Source organism: Thecamonas trahens (genome assembly GCF_000142905.1).
Source record: "Thecamonas trahens ATCC 50062 unplaced genomic scaffold supercont1.12, whole genome shotgun sequence".
NCBI classification, from domain to species: Eukaryota; order Apusomonadida; family Apusomonadidae; genus Thecamonas; species Thecamonas trahens.
Window position 1 is genome coordinate 333,585 of NW_013657668.1, and position 19,118 is coordinate 352,702.

Here is a 19,118-nt window from a genome sequence, read left to right on the forward strand (position 1 = left end):
TTCCATATGTTGCGCTTGCTGGCCACCCAGCTGTGTGCGGCCCGGGCGGTGCGGACGCTGGCGTCCAGCCCGGCGCTGGCGGTCCCGGCCGCCGAGCTGGTCAAGCTCAATACGCTGGCAGACAACCCCGGCGCGCGGCGGGCGCGCAAGCGTGTGGGCCGTGGGCATGGCTCTGGCCGTGGCAAGACAGCAACGCGCGGACACAAGGGCCAGAAGGCGCGGTCGGGCGGAGCGCCCGCCCGAGGGTTTGAGGGCGGACAGACACCGCTGCGCAAGCGGCTGCCCAAGCGCGGCTTTACCAACGCCTCGTCGCTTGCCTACGTCCCACTCAACCTCGACCGCATCCAGACTGCTGTTGCCGACGGCAGGCTCGACGCCTCGGCGCCCATCACCATGCGCTCGCTCGTCAACGCCGGCGTCGTCTCGGCGTCGTCGGTCAAGGACGGCATCAAGCTCCTCGCCGGCAAGACGCCCGAGACCTTCCGCCTCCCCATCACGCTCGAAGTCTCGGCCGCCTCGTCGACTGCCATCGAGGCCATCGAGCGCGCCGGTGGCTCCATCAAGACTGTCTACTTTAACCGCCTCGGCCTGCGCGCCCTGCTCAAGCCGCACACCTTTGACGTCATGCCGCGCCTCGCCCGCCCGCCGCCGCGCCTTCGCGCCCGCTACGAGTCGTACGAGCACCGCGGCTACCTCGCGCCCGAGTTTGCGGGCGACTATCCGGCTGGCTGGCTCGACGGCGCCGCCGACGTCGACGCTGCCCTCGATGCCATGCTCGCCACCGCAAAGTCGACGGCAGAGGCCGACGATGCCGAGTAACACCCTCGTCCTCAGCACCGCCACTTGTTCCCGCAGTTGGTGCAAGTGACAAAGACCGTCATCGGCTCATCCGCAGACCGCGTCTGCAACTGGTAGTATGTGCACTTGCGCTCCTTGCACTTGCCGCACTTGAACATGTCCGTCTCCGCCATCACCTCGGCCATAGCCATGTCCTTGTCGCCCTGGATCTTGGCCGCCTTGATCGTGTCGCGCACATCCGGGTTGACAAGATCCTCGTCCGAGAGGCCCATGAACATCTCGGTCGACATCGAGCCCTGCAGCAGTTGCAGCGGCAGCGGGTTCTTCTCGTCGCGGAGCACCGCCGCAATCGCCCGCCCGCGTCGCTTGTAGTCGGCAGTCACGTCCTCGCCCTCAGCAGCAAACATCGCCTCCTCGATCGCCACCGCCACCTCCGCTGGCGTGCGCTCCTGACCGCCCTCGGCCGTCTTGCCGAGTCCCTCAAAGAAGAGCTTGCGCATAAAGTCGCGCGCACGCACTCCGGTTGTCGCATACGTCCCGCTGCTCACCGCCTTGTTGTCCGCACGGACCTTGCTGGCAGGCTTCGCCTCCGCTCCCGCCTCGGGCTTGGCTGCCGCTACCTTTGCGCTTGCCGGCGGCGCCATGCGCTTGAACGACTTTTGCCCCGGCGGCGTCGCCGGCGACTTGGAGCCAGAGTACATCGCCCGCCACGAAGCCAGGAGTCTCTTGGCCTTGGTCCGGACCTCGGGCACTTCGTGCTTGCGCAGCATGTTCACCGTGTGGCCTACCTTGGTCTTCTTCAGCACCTCCACCGTCACAGGCTCGCTCTCCAGCTGCACAAGCATGTCCAGCACACGCTCCTTGGCCTACCCCCCCGGAACCCATCCCCCCGTTCCCGTCCCCACCCCACCCGTTCCCGTCCCCAGTGGCGCAGCTGTAAGTCGCACTCAATCTACCCCCCTCTCCCCCCCTTCCTCCCTCCCTCCCCCCCCCTCCCCCCTCCCACATACCGTTGCGTCGCTCACAAGCGACTTGAGGTCCATGTTGATCCCCATCACCGTCGCCACTGTCCCGGACTTTGCCATAACTGCTATCCGTCTATCGACAAGAGTTACCCTCATACCCCAACCCCAACCCTTGCCTCCAACCACATGGAGGCGGACTTCAATGCGCACACACACACTCTCTCTCTCAAGGCGTCATCGAGAAACTTTGCAGCCGCAACGAGGCATCAAGCATATCCGACAAGAAACTCTTGTGGAGATACTCGTTCTCAATCGCCTGCAGCCGTCCAATCGCCTCTTCCCACGCCGCTCTCTCTTCCGCACATGCGCTGGAGGCATGCTCCGGCGCAAGACCCTCTAGCTCGCGATAGGCGCGTGCCCACGCCCGCGCCACAGCGTCGAGCTCCATCTCGAGCGCTGCCTTGCACTCGGTCTCATGCGCTACCCGGTCGTCGATATGCCCGAGTCCGACACTTGCGTCGGCTACCGCTTCGGCATCTTGCGCCGCGTTGGCTCGCTGCTTGTGCAGCAGGAGCGCCTCGCGCTCTTGCAGGCGCAGCTCGATTCGTGCGTTGGACGCAAACACCGCCAGTGCTGTCTTGTGGTACTTGCGGACAAGAAGCGCCAGCTGCGCACGCGTCAGCGCCCGCGCCTGCTCCGCCCCGACAGCCTCCGTCTCTGCAACAACATCCGCCGCCAATCGCTTGACCTTAGGCGCCGCTTCCGCCAGCGCGCTGGCCACCGCCAGACGCGCATTCAGCCTTGCCTCGGTGTCTTGGGCTTTGGCCAACGCCGTCGCAACAGCAGTCTTCAGCTCGTCGCTTCGCCGCGCTGCGCTTGCCTTGGCCCGCTCCAACAACGCCCGCTTCTTCGCCAGCTCCCACATCGACGCCTGCTGCTCGGCAAGCTGCGCCACGATCAGCCGCGCCTCGTCCTGCAGCGACCGCAGCGCTTGGGCGCCGACAGCTCTTGCGGCGTCATTGCGCACAAGTTCGGCATCGAGAACGTCAACAAGCGTCTGCGGCGGCTGCGCCTCCAGCGCGTTGGCCATTCGCCGCAGCGAAAACGCCTGCTCTACGCATTGCTCCCGCTCCGAGCCTGCATCGCTTGCCTCCATCATCGCAAGCGAAAGAGCTTCCTTGGCCGCTTGTAGGTCATTCTGGTACTTGGCCACCTCGCCGCCGAGCGCGGCACACACCTCCAGCACCTGGTCTACGCCGCGGTACAGCTTCGCCTCCTCGCCAATCAGCTCCGGGACCCAGTCCGAGCCACGCCGCTTGGCCTCGAACCCGTCGCAAGCGCCCGCCACCGCTTCGGCCGACATCACTGCCTCGGCCACGTCCGACTCGCTCAGCCGTTTCAGCATGGCAAACCGATCCAGTCCGTCCACCACTTGCCGCAGCGAGCCTGCGGCGCTGTTCATCACAGCTGCATTGCATCTGCGCCCCAGGGCACGCACAAGTTCAAGCACATCGCGTGCCAACGGCGCAAGAAGCCCCAGCATCGGTGCATACAATTTCATCGCATCCTGCGCCCGTGCATCCAGCTCGTCGGCCAGCTGCGCAAGGCGGGCCTGCGCTTCCGCCCTCTCGACCTCATCGTCCTCTCCCTCCACCGCAAATCCACCCGCAGCCAGCAAGTCAGCGACATCGGGTGCGCCGCACAGCGCGCCGTCGAGCGCACAACGAAACGCGTCGCCATCGCACGAGGCGTCAGCAGCAGCAAGACCAGCGTCAGCCACCGCGTCGATGGCGGCCAGCGCCTTAGCGGCCAGCGCGCCCACCTCGGCCGCTGCCGCCTTGGCGGCTTCCCGCACGGTCTCAGCCTCCACCAGCGCGCCAACCTGGAACAGCCGTTGTTGTCCTAGCGAAGCTCTTCGCTGCCGGGGTGTACTTCCGACCTGTGCGGAGCTGGGGCTTGAGCGGCCGCCTGCCGCTGGCGGAGACTGTGCGGCGGAACGAGCGGGCGGCGCCAAGTTGCTAGGCGCGGCCACTTTACCCGCCGGGCTCTTGGTCTTGGTCACTACCGCGAGCCGCCGGGAGCCAAGAACCACCCTGCGGGTGTGGGTCTGGACCTGGGCGGCTTCCTGCCGTGGGAGCCGGACCGGGCTGATCCGGGATGGCAGCGTGGGGTGCATCGGCAGACAAGTCTGACCCTCCCAGCGCACGAGTGTTCATTGGTTGGCTCGCCGCCGCCGCAGTCGCGGCGATCGCCTCGGCGTCAACGGCACCGCAGGCTCCAGCGCAGCACCTCGTATGTCATCGCTGCTTCTGCTATTGGCGACATCGCAATGCTGCGCCCGGAGTTTGCGGACTGCACACTCTTGGAGCCACTCGCGGCGGTCGCGCGCGACGGCGACAGCTGTAGACGTCCGTGGGAGGAGCCACCAAAGGACAAGCCCCATCAAGAGCGCGAGATGCTCCACCAGCAGAAGATGCAGCATGAGTAGCCGTCCAGACGTGTACTGCTCCCGCAGCACTCCCTCTTCGACGTGGAAGAGCATCGAAAAGAGCGCCGCAATCTGCGACGACAAAAAGCAGATCAGGAGTGAGTTGACCGGGATGGCCAGCCACGCCATGCTCGCCACCACCTTGCTCCACGCACCGATGCCGCTGGCAAGTTGTGGGGCAGGCCGCCGGTAGGCGTGAGCTAGCTTCCATATGTCTGATGCACCCTCGACTAGGTTGGACGCCAGCGCCACCGCGCCTGCGGCTGGAAACGCGGTCGCAAACAACAGCACGTACGCGTACTGCAACACCATCTCCAGATAGTCGTCAAACACGTCGTGGACAGGAAGTCGCCACTGCGCCACAAGTTTCTCCTCGAGAGCCACCACGCCGTCGTCGTCGACATCGTCGTCGATGCCAAGCCACCACTCGCTCACCCGCGTCGACATCACGGGGACAACGGACTCTACGATGACTCGCCGCGCCTCGTCCGAGAGGTACAGCGCCACAAGCTCGGCTTGCAGAACTCCGAGATCAAAGCGGACAAAGGCGATGTAGGCAAGCGGGAGAAAGGCGTCGGCGAGCTCAAAGAACACGCGCTTGAGCACCAGCGCGTTGGCAGCTTCGCCCTCGGTGGCGTAGTTCTCGTACTCGGTCAGCCTCCCAGCCACTCGCCGGTACACGCTGTTGAGCCACGAGATGACCAGTGAGTGGGCGACAACAGGGACAAAGAACAGCCAGCCTTCAGGATCAAGCAGGCGACCGGGCGCCGCAAACCGAGCAAGCCATGGCACATACGCCCACGATTCGGCGTCGACCACGTAGCCCTGCAGATTGAGCGAGCACACCATTGTCGCCACCGCAGCACACAGAAGGGCAAGGGTGACAACCAGCGACACAGTCTGTCGCCGTAATCTGCGCATCGGCGAAAAGTAGAGCTCCTGCTCGCCAGTTACGGGCGACGTCCGCAGCTGTCCCATGAAAGTCGGCGAGACGCGTGACCGCGGGACGTGGAACAGGGTCTGCCACCGCAGAGCCAGATCGCCGGCCCGGACGCCCCAGCCGGACACAAACGCCACACCCCATGCCATGGCTACAAACGCAAACAGAGGCGCGACCCGCGAGTGGTGGATCGACGGCTCTGGATCGCAGAGCCATGCTGCCAAGCCGAGGCACGCCAGCGGCACCAGCCACGCATTGAGATGCCCAAGCCAGCCAAAGTAGAAACCAAGCGCCTCACCGTAGTACTCGCGGATGTCGTCCAGCGCGTCATCATCGAGAACAGCCACTGGCTGCGGCCGCTCGCCATCGTGGAGCGGTACCACATCCTCGACGGCTTGCCCGGCCCGCAGCTCGGCCATGACCGGCAGCTCGCCCACTGCCCTCAGCATCAGCATCAACTCCCGCGCGCGGCCGCCTCTTGCGTCCAGCACCTCTGCCCCTGGCACGTCCAGATCAAGCGCCAGCACCCTCGCCTCGCGGACCAGGACTTCCGCCTGTGCTGCGCCGTCTGCTGGTGGCGCCAGGAGCACAAACTCACGCCCAGCATCCGGCCCGGCCCCCTCCACCTTGGCTGCCTCCAGCCCGGCCGCGCACGCCGCGTCCGCCAGCCGCCCGCCTGCTCCACCCCCGCTCCGGACGACTACCAGAACCAGCCACGGCGCCCCGCTCTGCCGCATGCCTCTATTCACCCTCCAAGCCCACCAGGCGGCTCGAGCCAAGTGTGTGTATGGTCATTCTTCATTACGCTGGGGGTGGGACCAGGGCCTGGGTCTGGGCTCCCGGCCTCGGAGGGCAACCGCACGATACAGCACGGCGCCTTCCTCGAGGGCTTCTGGTCCTCGCTTACTGGCCGCCGACCTGCTCTGCCATGACGTCGATCTCGTCACCGTCCTCCATCTCCAGCTGCTCGGCCGTCATGTCCTCGCGCACCCGGCTGCCATCAAACATGAACCGGACGGCGGAAATGTCGACTCCCGCTCGCGAGCAGTACGCCCGCATCAGCTTGCTCAGCGGCGTGTTGCGCTTGATCTTGAAGAACACATCATCTCCAGACTGCCCAGCTTGTAAGTGCCCCGCCGTCCCCTTCACTGACCCACCAGGTCGCCAAGTCGCCTTATCCGCATTCGGCTCTGGAGGGGGCTGTGACCAGCACCACCCCACAAACACCACGTATCCCCCTCCCCTCCCCTCAGCCTTCTCCTCCAACGAACCCCATCCATCTCCTTATGCCCCACACCGCGAGCCATCTGCGGCACACTCCCTCCCTGCTGCGGTGCTCCATGTAGATTCGTCTCCATCACGGCGACAAGCCCGTTCGTCCACTCCCCCTCGTCCACACCACCACCCTCAATACACCCGTACCTGCGACACCACATGGATCTGAATGTGGTTGGATGCTTCTGTGGCCCCGGCGGTGTCGTCCTTGACCTTCGGCTTGCTTTCCGGAGCAGGTGCAGGGTCCGACATGGCTGGTGCAGAAAAGTGTGCCTTGCTCTTGCCCCCTCCTGGTGAGCCCGCTCTCCCCCCGTCCGACCTGCTGCCGGCAAACAGCTACCGCGACTAAAGCCAACGTCACCGACACGCGTCCCTGACGTGCCGCGATGTTCTTCTTGCTTTGACTCGCCGATCGGAATCTTTTCACATCAAAAAAGGGCACACAAGGTCCGTTGGTGAATCGCAGCTTTTATGTGTGCCCTTGCCTACTCCTTATGCGAGCGCAGCTCCCATGGGAGTCGCGGCTCGAGCTGGTCCCAGGTGCCATCGAACAGGCGGATGTCGCCGTCAGTGACGCCAAAGGCAAAGTCGAGCAGGAAGACCTTGCGCATGGCGCGCCGCAAGAGCCGAACTCCAAAGGCGCGCCGCAGCTTGTTGTTGTTCTTGCGGCCGATGTTCCACGACACGCCGTTGTCGAGGACCGGGAGGATGGTAAAGTCGCGCGCGCCTTCCTCGACTGAGAGCAGTTTGCCCGAGATCAGCACAATGACCTTCTCCAGCACGGCGATCTTGGCCTCAACGAGCCCCATGGAGCCGCCTTCATAGCACAGGCGGTCCATCAGCTCTGGCAGCATGTTGGTGAACCGCGAGGTCCGCCACAAGGTGCGCGAGCCCAGCAGCACCTCGAGCGACGTCGTGAACGACTTCAAGGTCGTGGTGCTCGCCACGCCGCGCTGCCGCACCACATCGTCAAACAGCTTGCCCAGCGCGGCCTCGATGGCACCGCGCTTCATGACGTACATGGTCGACGCCAGTGACACCAGTGACCGGTCGGCATCGCTGACAAGCTCCGACGCGTAAGTTCCGTTGGCCAGCCCGGCTCGCGCCTTGCGAGTCACCCGGAACATCGTGCCCTGCGCCACCGCCGCGCGCAAGACCTGCACGCCTGCCGAGCACCCAGTCGGCGCCGAGGGCTCGGCCGAGTCCACCGGGTCCAGCAAGCAGCCCACAAACTTGGCGAGCGTGCAGCCCGTGCTGCCGTCTCCCCGGCTCGCCTCCTTCAGCACCTCGGTCCAAGCCTCAGGTGCAAGGCCGCCGCGGGTGTCCATCTCCTCCAGCGCCGCACCGTCATCAACCAGCGCCCGCCACGCCGTCACGTAGCGAATGGTCTGCAGCAGACCGGCACCAGTCGGGTACCCACCCGACGCCACGCCGTCGAGCGCGCCCGAGAACTTGGCGATGAGCGCGAGCATGTCGATCGAGACCACCCCCGGCTCGTACGACGTGCCGTCAAAGCCGAGCTGGTCCAGAACCAGCTCATCAATGACCTCAGCACCCAGAACCAACTCGTCTTTGGTGCTCAGCCGATTGTCGAGGTACTGGACTGTCAGCGCTGGCCGATTCGACTCGGCATACGGCGCGGAGAGCTGCGGCAAGCGCGCCCGGGCCACCAGCTCGTCCTCGGAGCGGCTCGCCAGCATCTTCCATGCGGCCTCGACGTCAAAGGTGTCGTCAGACTCGCGGTACGTAGCCAGTGGATCCACCAGCCCATCGACTAGACGCTCTATCGCCCGCGACGGCGCGTTTGCAAACAGCGTGTACGCACCGCGCCGGACCACTGCCCGCAAAAGTGAGAGCCAGAACCGGTTCCACACGGCTGGCGTCGGGAAGATCTCGGCGTAGTCCTCGTCCGACAGCACGAGCACATAGCCGATGAGCGCAAACAGATTCTTGACCTGGCACACCGACCGGTCGAGCTCCGAGTTGATAAAGCCGGCGACGGCGGTACGAATCTCGTCGTACAGACCCGCTGTGTCAAGCGCCACAGCCCGCGCCGTTCGTTGCACCGCGAGAACCAGCCGCAGCTCGCGCTCGCCAGCCGGCGACGCCAGCCGAGCCACCATCGTGCCGAGGACAAGAAAGATGACATGGACCTGGGCCGGGTGGTAGCCGAGAGGATCAAGCGTAACAAAGAAGCCCAACGCTTGCTTGAGCTTGATCAGGGCAGCCTCGCCGTGCTCCGGCGTCAGATACAACGGAAGCCAGGCGTTGATGGGCTCGCGGCCACGGCCGGCCAACATTCCTGTGGCCGAGGCCGACGCGCCGGCCGCGCTCGCGGCGGACGTAGCCGAGTTAGAGCCCCGCTGGCGCGGGAGAAACCCGCCAAGCACCGCCTCGGCGCCGTGGATCTTGACGCCGTACTCGAGCGCATCCTCCATGGCCGAGAGCGTGACAAACGTCGAGGTGACTTCGTCGATGCGGATCTGAGTAGGGTCGTCAACCACAAACTCGGGCCGGGTCACCGTGAGGCCGAATCCAAGCACGTCCTTGTCCTCCGCCACTTCGGTCCAGTCCTGCAGCGTAAGGGTGCAGGCAAAGAGGTCAAGCGAGTCCGGCGGCGCGGAAGCGGCAAGTTCAGCGGCGTCGGCCTGCGAAAGCCGCGCAAGTGCAGCGGCATCGCGCACCATCATTGCCGTGTTGAGCTTGATTCGGCGAGTCATCCGCCGCTGGCGCCCGCGCTGAGCAAACGTAGTGACGTGCGCCAGCTCAGCCAGTCGCGCCCGACCGACTGCCATCCGCTGCGCCTGAATCTCGGCCAGCGTCCGCTCGAGGCCGGCCAGCGTGTCGGCCACGGTGTTTCGGAGAGCAAGGACCGAGGGCCGCAGCTCGCGCGCGATTCGGAACAGAGAGTTGGTGTGGACTGCCGCAAACTCGCGGGAGAGCTTCTCCACCCGCCGCAGCAGCTGCGCAGCCTCGCGGTCGGTGCCGGCCACATCACCGGAGGTGGTCAGCGCCGCCGTTGCCTGGGTCAGCGTCTCGAGCTTCGCTTGGCTCCGCTGCAGCGAGGCGACAAGAACGCCATAGGCGCCGGCGTCGGCGGCAATCGGGATCTCGATGGCCACCTCGGCGTCGATCGACGCACTCGCAACCGTGGCCGAGACGCGCAGCGGGGTTGGAACTAGCCACGCCCGCGGGCGTGTCGCCTCAATCGGCAGCATCAGGCGCGCCGAGCCCGAGATGTCGACCTCAACCGCATGAACCGATGGCACACCGGCCGCGAGCGTCACCTCGCACCGCTCTGTTCCCGGCAGCGCGGTGGGAACCAGGCCGACCTGGAGCGTGAGCATGACCCGCGACGCCGAGCTGGCCACATGGCCGTAAAAGGCCTCAATCTTGGACTTGAGCACAGCCGGGCCGTCCAGCGGCTCGGCATACATGTACTGGCCCGGCGCGGTGCCGAGCTCGGACCGGATCCGGTCGAGCTCCGAGAACTTGGAGTTGGAGGTAAAGCCAAGGGTATGGACCTGGGTCTCGACCTCAAGCGAGTGCAGATATGTCCGCAGTGCCTCGTATACCGGCCGGGGCTGGCGACACGACTGGTGCGCGCCGTCGGTGAAGAGCATCATGGCGATGCGGTGCGGCGGTGACGCGGACGCCATCCGGCCGTGCACAACAGCGTAGACGTGCTCAAACATAGCAGCAAAGCACGTGCCACCGTTGGCCCGCTTGCGGGCAATCTTGTACTCGTAGTTAGAGGCGTCGCAAAAGAGCGTGCCGGCGTGCCGGTTGTAGAGCACAACCTCGACGGCGACATTAGGGTCGGCGAATGAAGCCGCGAGGACCGAGTTGAGCATGGCCTGGACTTGTGCCCACGCCGGACGCATCGAGCCCGACTGGTCCACCACCAGCAGAAGAAGTGTGGAGCTGCATCCGGCGGTCATCACACCTGATGCCTGGCCCTCGACCGGAACGCCCGAGATGCGCACGTCGAGCAAGCCGCCGGCCAAGGGCGCCGAGCCATCGTCGGTCGGTGGCGGCGGAGGAAGCACATGGGCCGTCAGCTGGATGCCGTGCGACGACGCAGCAGCCTCACGCTCCTCCAGCGGTGTGACAAGCACAATCACGTTGACTTTGGTCGGCAAAGCATCTGTTGCAGTCGCCGACGTGTCGCTGGCCACAGCTGCGGCTGCGGCCGCCTCGGCCGCCGCCACATGCAGTTCATCGAGGCTGGCAACGACCCGGCCAGTCAGCAGCAAGAGGCCGGCGACCGCATCGTGGGTGCCGTCAACCACCTGTGAAATCTCTGTGCAGAGCTCAGCCACATCAGCGTAGTCTCCAGTGATGCAATCAAAGTGGTGAGCAGTGAGACCAGCCACACCATCGGCCGGGCGGAACGAGTCGAGGCGGACAACGCCTGCAGGTAGCGGATAGAGCGCCAGGGATAGAGTCACAGCACGTTTCATCCTGTACTCTAACAAGGTGCAGCCGTGAATCTGCGGAATGTAACTATGCGTGTCAAGAGTGCTGTACACTTTGGGCATCCGCAGAACAGGTTTGCTCCTTCCTTTTTGTCTCGGCGGCCACATCGAAGCCGAGGAAGCACCAGGGAAGGAGCCCACCCTGACAAGAATGTTCCAACCATGCAGCGGAAGGGGAGAGATGAGGGGGAGGGGGGGGGATGTACACTGCGTATCACTCCATTATCTTCGGTTCCGATCCGGCTGTGTACAGTGCATGCTGTGCGTGTGGTCCACCAAGCACGCGGCTGCCATGCCGTGGCTGGCGGTGGCTGGCGGTGATTGGCGGCGGCTGACGGCGGAGGGTTGGCCGACGGCCATCAATGAGTCGCAGCCAGACACCCACCCTCTCGCGCCCCCACCTCCCCCCCCACCCCCTTCACGCTCAACGCTCAACCACTCAGCCACTCCTCTCCAACGTGTTCTCCTACCTCTCACCAGCGGCGTCTGTGGGTTTAGCATGGTGGATGTGGATACGGATAGCCGGCTGGAGGATGACCGAGAGCGTGCTGGTCAGCCGCTGCTGGCGGGGAGCATAGGCACGAGCAGCGGATCCGGTGGAGCCGGTGGAGGTGGCGGCGATGCGGAGCATGTGTTGATGCGCTGGTTGCCTGATGCGTGTGGATGGTCGCCGGCGGGATGGGATCGACCGCTGTCGTTTGTGGTGGCGCTAGTGCTGGGCCAGGCGCTGGCTCTGCTGGTGACGGCCACGGGCGCCACCTCGCAGTCGCTGACGACCTTCTACGGCGTGTCGGTGCCGACGACCCAGTCGCTGCTGGTGTATTTGCTGCTCATCAGCTACGCAATCCCGCTGGCCCGCAGTGGCGGCCTCATGCCGGTCCTGTCATCGCCCAAGCGCCTTGGCGGCTATCTGCTTGTCGCCATCGCCGACGTTGAGGCCAACTTTCTGGTGGTCAAGGCGTACAACTACACCTCGCTGACCTCGGTCATGCTCCTGGACTGCTTTACCATTCCGGTGGTGATGGCTCTGGCAGCCATGTTTCTGGGCACCCGGTTTGGGCGGTTGCACGTGTCGGGCGTGGCGGCGTGCCTAGCAGGCATCGTTGCCCTTGTCCTTGCCGACTACTCGTCCAAGTCTGCCCGCGAGGCTGACTCGGCAGCCGACATGCTGTACGGCGATCTGCTGGTGCTTGGCGGCGCAACGCTGTATGCCGTCTCCAACGTGGCGCAGGAGTTTGTCGTCAAGTCGGGCGACGACGCGCGCATCGAGTTTCTGGGCATGCTTGGCCTGCTTGGCGCCCCTGTCTCGGGCCTGCAGGTTGCGCTCCTCGAGTCGAGCGAGCTAATGCGGCTAGAGTGGCGGTACGAGGTTGTCCTGCTCATTGGCGGCTTCTCGATGGCGCTCTTCACCTTTTACTCGCTGGCACCGGTCCTCGTCCGGGCGACGTCGGCAACGTTCCTCAACCTCTCGCTCCTCACGGCTGACGTGTATGGGCTCGTGGTCGCCATCTTCCTCTTTGCCTTTTCGCCGTCGGTCATGTTTGTGTTTTCGTTCTTTGCCATCATCTTTGGCATCGTCGTCTACAACTATCACCCGCCCAAGGACGCTTTGCAGCTTCCAAGCCCTGTGACACCGGCAGCCACTCCTGCTGCGAGTCCTGCGGCGTCGCCACGCGGTTCGGTTGTTCTTAGCGCGTCTCTACCAGTTTAGAAGTGCAAGTGGTGCGCGTCCGAACTCAATGATCGGTTGAGTACGAGCTCTCAAACTGGCTGTTGCCGCCAGAGCTGGTGTCGTCGGTGCCGCTGCTATCAGGACCGGTGTCGCTCTCGTTGTCGGCCTGCCAGGCACACGGCGCGGGCGTTGGACTGGCCGGTACGTCTGCGAAGAGCCGGGCCGCAGTGTCAGGCGTGGCACCGCCGCTCTGCCGCGGGCGGAACGGCGAGTCGGGCGCATCGCCTGGTAGGTCTGCGTCGTTGGGCTCAAGCGCATTGGGCCGGCGGAGCCGCAGCGGCGAGTCTTCGCGATGAAGGCCTGCATACAGCCGCGGGCCGTCGACAATCTCGCCCGGCGAGACAGCCAGCTCTTCGGGCGAGCGCACGCGGCGTGATGCCGACTGCGGGGTAACCATTAGCTCGCCAAATGAGACTTCGGCCGGAAGCGGCCATCCAATTGCAGCATAGTCACTCGGTGACGGCAAGTGAATCGGCGCCGCCTCGCCTTCCGAGAGGAGCGAGTGCGCGTCGAGCCAGACCTCGCCAAACGACGCCGCAATCGACGACGACGAGAGCATCGAGCCCGACGGTGTGAGTGGATCGCCGGGCTGGAACGGGGACCGGACCGACAATGAATGCGATGACTGCGATGGTGGCGATGGAAGCGACGGGCAGCTCTCGACAACTCCGCTGGCCGGAGACCCTGAGGCCACGATATGGAGCTCCGCGTCGAGATCCGGGAGGGCCACAGTCTGGGCGGCAGCCTCGTGCTTGGCGGCTGCCTGGGCCCCGGGCCAGCCCGACGGGAGCTGACCCGGGTCCAAAACCATAACATACGGCGGATGGCTGGCGGCTTGCGACTCGCGGGTGGTCTCCACCTCACGAACACTCTCGCGGACTTCCGATCGGACATGCTCCCGCAGCTCGTCGCGCAGGCTCGCGGTCCGCTGTGCCTCTTCCTGCGCCTGGCGGAGGGCGGCGGCCTCGGCCTTGACCTCATCCATCATCCGTGCAAGCGACGCCTGGGCGGCAGCCACCTCTTCCGAGATGATAGCCCGGATGGCTGCAGCATCAACCGCTGCCGGCGTGGCGCTTTGCGCTTGTGCCTGTGCTGCATTGGCGGCCGTTGTCGTTGCTGCGGCAGCCATTTGCAGCGACGCAGCCTCCATCGATGCCCGCGAAGCGTCTACAGACGCGTGCAGCGACTGAATCGACGACGCGAGCGTGGCCAGAGCCGTCACCTGTGCGTTTGCCGCGACGGACTCGCCCATCGAAGGGGCGCTAGTTGTCGCGGCCGGCTCCACCACCGCAGCATCGGCTTCCGCCTGATCGAGCGGAGCTGCGACGCGATGACGTCGTGCAGGCTAGAGCGGACAGCACTGCGAACCGACGAAAATGCGGGGTTGGCATCGCTATGCGCCACTCCCTCTGTTCCAGGCCGACTCGCGGCGCCTGCAGCGGCTCCAGCCATCCGCGATACAATGGCGGACTTGACCGCGTCAAGAATGGCCTGCGGCACGTTGGCGTCGGATGTTCCACTGGCACGGGTCGATCTTGGCAGGCCGGGGAAAAGGGTGGCAGCACGGGTTTGCAGCACGCCCTCGGGCAGGACAACAGGCCCCGGCGCCGACTCGGGTGCATCGATGACAACCAGGTCCTCGCCGGCGCTGTGCGGCGCGAGCTCGCCTGAAAATGGCATGTCTGACGGCAGGCCAAGAGTGTCGACCGCAGCGATGTAGTGAGCCCGCGGTCGTGCGTGCGAGGCAGCAGAGCGCGGCCGTGGCGGTAGCTGCGACGGGTCTCGCTGCGAGGTAAAGGCCCGTGACGTGCGGTGCGGCATATTGATCGGCCGGCGCGATGGTGATGCGGGCGGTTCGAAGGGCGCAGGCGTGGCCGCCGGCGTGCGCGGCGGCGCTGGCGGGGCGGCGGCGGGTGTCGACACAAAGTTGAGGTGGTCAGGCTTCTTGGTTGATTGGCGGAATGGAGTGTTTGCACTCAGCCGCAGGCCACCAGGCACCCGGACGCTGCGGACTGGCGTTGGGGCTGGCAGCGAGACCACGTGTGGGCGGCGGTGTGGAGCTGACGGCGACGGCGAGCGCGAGCGAGCTCGGGGATGAGTCCGGGTGCGGGTGCGGGTGCGGCGGGCGCGCTGCCCATCCGCGGGACGCGTCTCGGCCCGACTGGTGTCGCGATCGCGGGCAGAACGGGCGCGACGGATGCGGGGAGCCTGGCGCTTGCCTCTCGCTTTGCGGCGCTGGACAGGAGCCGGCGGCGGGTCGGGAAGCGCGGCAAGCGGGTCAGGCCCAATTCCATCGCGGAGCTCTTTTTCAGCAGCGGCGATAGTGGCGGCAATTGTGGCAGAGATCTTGTAGTCGAGCGATGACTCATCGAGGGCGGCCGATGGCTCGAATAGAAGGTCAGCGACGACGGCGTCGGCGGCGGCCGTCGAGTCGAGGTTGGAGCGGACAACGTGCATAAGCGCGAGCTGGCGACGGGCACGCAGATAGTCGTACTCGCCACCCAGAGCCGAGTACACACGCTCTGCCGCTGCCTCGTGCTGCGGGTCTGCGGCTCGAGCGTCGAGCGGAACCGCAACCGGTGTGAGAAGTACGTCCAGATCGGCAGTGCGCTCCTTGTCGAGAACGTATCGCTTCGGGGACGGCGTGGCTGAGAGCGCAGGCGCAGGCGAAGGCGAGGGCGAGGGCGAAGGTGAGGGTGGCGATCGTCGGCGGCGCGCGGGGGTCTGGCTTGGTGTCGGCGGTGACATCGGGGTAGGAGCCGGCCCCGGGCTGGGTGCCGGAGCAGGAAGTGACGAAGCCCGAACCTGGGCCGCCCGCGGAGGCGAAGCAGCGGCAATAGTGAGGCCTTGCGGGACGATGACGTAGCCGCCGGACGACGCGGAGGCGACGGAAGGCGGAGCGGCAGAGGCGGCGATGGCGTCACGCTGGGCGCGGGCGCGAAAGGCGCGAGCTTGTGCCTCAGCCTGGGCGTCGAAGAGCTTCTGGGTTTGCTCAAAGTGCTGAGTTTGCCACGCCGTCTGTTCGGCAGCGAGCTCGCGGAGCTCGGCAAGCTGGCGGGCGGCAAGCTCGTACGAGGTGGCGGCAGCCGACTGCAGCACCTCTGCCTGGGCATCGAGCTGGCTCCGGAGGGCAGCCGCACGTTTGGTGCCAGGCGATGGCGAAGCCGGCCTTCTACGCATCCGCGATGGTGAGTGGTAGGCTGCGGGCGACTTGCGGATGGGCAACCGCTGCGAATGTGACTCGGACCGGGACTTGCGAAGCGAGAGCAGAAGCTCCTTCTCCTCGTCGGTGGCGGCAAGCGAGTCCGGATCGAGAGCGGGGGAAGAAGCTGGTGTGCCGACCTTGGGCTTCTTGACAAACACAGTGCGAGCACCTGCAGAGGCACCGGCATTGCCGCCACGGGTGACGCGAACGACCGGCTGTTGCACCTCGATTTGAGGAGCTGGCGCCTGCGTGGGAAGAGGAGCGGCCGACGGAGCGGCCGACGGAGCCGGACGGGCATACCTCTTGGGCTCTACCATCCGTGGTGGCGAGCGCGGGCGACGAGCTCGAACGCGCTTGGCTGAACCAGTCGGGCTGCGAGCGCGGGAAGCCGAGCGGCGGGCGCCTCGGCGAGCGGCGGCCGACGCCGGCCGTGTCCGCTTTGGCGAGGAAGACTGACGATCGTCGGCGATGGCGAGCTTGCGACGTGCCCGAGGCGGCGGCGGCGCAACAAGCGTGCTCTGTGGGCGTGGCTGCGGCTGCTGAAAGTCTGGCGGGAGGTTCGATTTGAAGCCGGCGGCCGAGACCAGGCGCGGACGATCAGAGCGGGCAGCGAGCCCGGAGGCTTTTGTGGCTCTGCCCATACCAGGCGAGCGCATAACCATACCGTCGATACGCGAGCGGGCCTTGGATTGGACACGCGGTGAGCCATGAGTGGTGAGGACGACCACGCCCGGCGAGACGCGGTCGACGACGTCTGCCGACGACAGCGAGGCAGTCACCTCCATTTGGCGCCAAGTCGCTGAGGGCGGGGGGAGGGCAGGTGGGCGGGAAGCGGAGTGGGACGAAGGGGGAGAGAGGGCAGGAAACGGTGGCGAGAGCGAGGAGAGAAGAATGAAGCGGGAGTGGGAGTGTGGAGTGTGGAGTGTGAGATGGCTATGTGTGGTGTGGGTGGTGGGTGGTGGTGGGGTGGGGTGGTGGGGTGGGGTGGCAGGTGCCGCTGGCGCGATGGCACGGGGAGGGAGTGCTGGATGCTGGAGGTGATGACTTCATGTTTACTGGGCCACATCGTCGGCACCAGGCTCGATAGCGGTTGAATCGGCATCGACACTAGCAGGCTCGGCATCAGCAGAGTCGGTTGTGGCAGGCTCAGTTGCCGGCTCGGCAGCATCAGACGGTGCGGCCGGAGCGGCCTCAGCGGCGTCCGGGGCGTCGTCGGGACGCTGGCCGATAGAGGAGCGGCGAGCTTTGATGACCTCGGAGACCGAGGCCTGCATGCGGTCAAGCCTGTCCTGGATGTTGTGCAGAGTGCCGTTGATGTTGCCGATGCGCTTGCGCGAGTCGGTCAGTTTGCGGACGTACGGCTCGAGGACCGGCGCGTTGCTTGCGTTGGCGAGCTTCTCCAGCTCTGTTCATGCCGATCAGGAGGATAGGAAGAGTGTGAGTGTGCGTGCGAGTGCAAAAGGATGGAGGGGAAGGGGAAGGGGGAGGGGGAGAGGGGGAAGTGCACGTACCGAGGGCAAGGGTGTCCATCTGCTGTGTCAGCGCCTGCTGCGAGGCAAAGCGTCCTGGACGCGGGCGTCGACCTCAACCACCACAGGCTTGAGCAGCTGGAACATGCCTGTGGAGGGGAAGAAGGAGGAGAGAGAGAGAGAGAGAGAGAGAGAGATTATGTGAGTGCGTTTGCGTTGGGAGGGGGGTGGAGGGGGAGGGGGAGGGGGGGAGGCGTAGGGGGTCGGGAAGAGGCTGGTCACACATGCGCGTACCCTGGGCAAGGTGCTCCGACGGGACGCCGGCGTCCGGGAACGGGCCTGGGGCGTCTACAGCGTCTGTGGCGGGGCTTGAGCCCGGTGCGGCAACAGGGACCGTAGTGGCCGTAGTGGTGGCGGCGGCAATTGTCGGCGTCTCGGCCATGGCACGAGCAGAGACGGGTGGTGAAGGGTAGCGTGCTGGCTGGCTCGGTGACACGGGCTTGGCGTCATGGGTCTGCAGGTCGCCCGTCGGCCGATGATCGGCTTGCGATCGGCCTGACATCGAGCGTGTTGGGACGGAGCATGACCATTGTCTTTAGATTGGGCTCAGTCCGCCAGTGGGATCCAGCCCCCACTTGCGGACCGCCAGAAAGGACTTGGCTCAGCGAATCAGTCCACCAGTCCATGTGGCGGCAACCTGATCCAGGGCGGCGGCAAAGCGCGGCGAGGCCAGGGGAGCGTCCAGAGTATGGAACGGGTTGCACACCGCGTCCATGTAGAGCGTGTGGAGGTAGCGCAGCAGTGAGCCGACGTTCGAGGCCTTGAGCTCGCCGCCGTCGGCGATGGCCGCCAGGAGCGTGATCCGCGTATTGGTCACATACCCGTAGACGCGGTAGTCCTCAGTGGCAGTGAGCAGGCCCAGGTACGAGTCTGACGAGCCCTCCGCCTCCTCCACCATGTCCAAGCACGTGTGCATCAGCGCGTGGAAGCCCATCTCGCCAGCACCCTCGGCCTCCACCGCCGTCGCCGCCGCGTCACTCGCCTCTCTTGCTGCCCCAAACGAACGCACCAGCAGCGGATTGTTCTGCCTCCACACCCAGTTTGTCCGCACCCGCCAAAGATGATACCGATGCCGATGCCAATGCCGATGCCGATGCCGATGCCGATGTCGATGTCGTACATACATGCGATGAGTATACTGGTGCTAACCGCGCGTCTCTTCAAACCCCCTCCCCAACACACACACAGCCACACACACAGCCACAACCATACATACCGCCTTGCCCACCACAGCCACACACGCCAGTTGGGACTCCCACCAACACTACTAGCCATGGCACCCACACAAGAGTTAGGTGCCCGAGGCAAGGCAATGGCAAAGGCAAAGGCGCGTCGAAAGGAGAAGGACGTCGACGAGACGGCAACCACGGCTACGAACGAAGGCAGGAGCGAGGTCGAGCGCCCCCCTCCTCCCCCCACCCACCCACCCACAAACCCACAAACCCCACCCCTCCTTCTCCCACTGAGCATCTGGTTGTCATTCGTCATTCGGTGTCAAACGCACGCTCCGCCACGCAAGCCGCCAAACGCCGCACCTTGACACCGACAGCCATCCAGCCACCGCTCTCCTCCTCCCCTGCACCCGTCCCTCTCACCTTATACTATGCCCGCAAGGGTCCGCCACAAGGCTCGCAGGGCCATGAGTGGCACAGAGTGGGTAGGTCATGATTATTGTCACCACTGCCTCCGCCTCCCCCCCCCTTGCCCT

The 19,118-nt window shown here is 65.5% G+C and overlaps 10 protein-coding genes across 10 annotated transcripts in view; 3 read left to right on the forward strand and 7 right to left on the reverse strand.

Annotated features, from left to right (window-relative positions):
• Window positions 1-6: 6 nt before the first annotated feature.
• On the forward strand, window positions 7-819 carry AMSG_03311 (50S ribosomal protein L15; the record flags this gene model as incomplete). Its single annotated transcript, XM_013904699.1, has 1 exon — window positions 7-819. The coding sequence occupies one exon, from the start codon at window positions 7-9 to the stop codon at window positions 817-819; it is 813 nt and encodes a 270-aa protein (XP_013760153.1).
• On the reverse strand, window positions 722-1,898 carry AMSG_03312 (transcription elongation factor S-II). Its single transcript, XM_013904700.1, has 2 exons — window positions 1,809-1,898; window positions 722-1,664 (listed from the first exon to the last, which is right to left on the reverse strand). Exons 1-2 carry the CDS (start codon window positions 1,881-1,883, stop codon window positions 831-833), a joined length of 909 nt encoding a protein of 302 aa, XP_013760154.1. The 5' UTR covers window positions 1,884-1,898; the 3' UTR covers window positions 722-830.
• A 48-nt stretch (window positions 1,899-1,946) lies between these two features.
• AMSG_03313 (uncharacterized protein) lies at window positions 1,947-5,928 on the reverse strand (the record flags this gene model as incomplete). The annotated part of the gene is made up of 2 exons (XM_013904701.1): window positions 1,947-3,910; window positions 4,028-5,928. 2 exons carry the CDS (start codon window positions 5,926-5,928, stop codon window positions 1,990-1,992), a joined length of 3,822 nt encoding a protein of 1,273 aa, XP_013760155.1. The 3' UTR covers window positions 1,947-1,989.
• A 43-nt stretch (window positions 5,929-5,971) lies between these two features.
• AMSG_03314 (small ubiquitin modifier 2) lies at window positions 5,972-6,735 on the reverse strand. The gene is made up of 2 exons (XM_013904702.1): window positions 6,614-6,735; window positions 5,972-6,304 (listed from the first exon to the last, which is right to left on the reverse strand). The coding sequence occupies exons 1-2, from the start codon at window positions 6,716-6,718 to the stop codon at window positions 6,095-6,097; spliced, it is 315 nt and encodes a 104-aa protein (XP_013760156.1). The 5' UTR covers window positions 6,719-6,735; the 3' UTR covers window positions 5,972-6,094.
• Window positions 6,736-6,918: 183 nt separating this feature from the next.
• On the reverse strand, window positions 6,919-10,979 carry AMSG_03315 (uncharacterized protein). Its single transcript, XM_013904703.1, has one exon. The coding sequence runs from the start codon at window positions 10,927-10,929 to the stop codon at window positions 6,952-6,954; it is 3,978 nt and encodes a 1,325-aa protein (XP_013760157.1). The 5' UTR covers window positions 10,930-10,979; the 3' UTR covers window positions 6,919-6,951.
• Window positions 10,980-11,581: 602 nt separating this feature from the next.
• Window positions 11,582-12,841, forward strand: AMSG_03316 (solute carrier family 35; the record flags this gene model as incomplete). Its single annotated transcript, XM_013904704.1, has 1 exon — window positions 11,582-12,841. One exon carries the CDS (start codon window positions 11,582-11,584, stop codon window positions 12,653-12,655), a length of 1,074 nt encoding a protein of 357 aa, XP_013760158.1. The 3' UTR covers window positions 12,656-12,841.
• AMSG_03317 (uncharacterized protein) lies at window positions 12,640-14,497 on the reverse strand (the record flags this gene model as incomplete). Its single annotated transcript, XM_013904705.1, has 2 exons — window positions 12,640-13,996; window positions 14,101-14,497. The coding sequence occupies 2 exons, from the start codon at window positions 14,495-14,497 to the stop codon at window positions 12,681-12,683; spliced, it is 1,713 nt and encodes a 570-aa protein (XP_013760159.1). The 3' UTR covers window positions 12,640-12,680.
• A 2,416-nt stretch (window positions 14,498-16,913) lies between these two features.
• AMSG_03318 (uncharacterized protein) lies at window positions 16,914-17,802 on the reverse strand. Its single transcript, XM_013904706.1, has 3 exons — window positions 17,645-17,802; window positions 17,393-17,499; window positions 16,914-17,286 (listed from the first exon to the last, which is right to left on the reverse strand). The coding sequence occupies exons 2-3, from the start codon at window positions 17,409-17,411 to the stop codon at window positions 16,934-16,936; spliced, it is 372 nt and encodes a 123-aa protein (XP_013760160.1). The 5' UTR covers window positions 17,412-17,499; window positions 17,645-17,802; the 3' UTR covers window positions 16,914-16,933.
• A 125-nt stretch (window positions 17,803-17,927) lies between these two features.
• On the reverse strand, window positions 17,928-18,697 carry AMSG_03319 (HSPC176 protein). The gene is made up of 2 exons (XM_013904707.1): window positions 18,627-18,697; window positions 17,928-18,434 (listed from the first exon to the last, which is right to left on the reverse strand). The coding sequence occupies exon 2, from the start codon at window positions 18,342-18,344 to the stop codon at window positions 18,012-18,014; it is 333 nt and encodes a 110-aa protein (XP_013760161.1). The 5' UTR covers window positions 18,345-18,434; window positions 18,627-18,697; the 3' UTR covers window positions 17,928-18,011.
• Window positions 18,698-18,974: 277 nt separating this feature from the next.
• Window positions 18,975-19,118, forward strand: part of AMSG_03320 (chloride channel 7) — a 3,071-nt gene continuing 2,927 nt past the window's right edge. Inside the window, exon 1 of the mRNA XM_013904708.1 lies at window positions 18,975-19,067. Coding sequence (XP_013760162.1) covers window positions 19,014-19,067 — 54 coding nt within the window. The 5' untranslated portion in view covers window positions 18,975-19,013. The remainder of the gene's footprint in view (window positions 19,068-19,118) is intronic.

Bases quoted from the DNA above. Each gene is read 5' to 3' on its own strand.
- AMSG_03319 (XM_013904707.1), bottom strand. From the start codon at position 18,344: ATGGGCTTCCACGCGCTGATGCACACGTGCTTGGACATGGTGGAGGAG.
- AMSG_03314 (XM_013904702.1), bottom strand. From the start codon at position 6,718: ATGTCGGACCCTGCACCTGCTCCGGAAAGCAAGCCGAAGGTCAAGGAC. The intron at 6,305-6,613 runs GTACGGGTGTAT...CAAGCTGGGCAG, and splicing joins AGATCCATGTGGTGTCGCAG to TCTGGAGATGATGTGTTCTT.
- AMSG_03312 (XM_013904700.1), bottom strand. From the start codon at position 1,883: ATGGCAAAGTCCGGGACAGTGGCGACGGTGATGGGGATCAACATGGAC. The intron at 1,665-1,808 runs GTATGTGGGAGG...CCGGGGGGGTAG, and splicing joins CGCTTGTGAGCGACGCAACG to GCCAAGGAGCGTGTGCTGGA.
- AMSG_03315 (XM_013904703.1), bottom strand. From the start codon at position 10,929: ATGAAACGTGCTGTGACTCTATCCCTGGCGCTCTATCCGCTACCTGCA.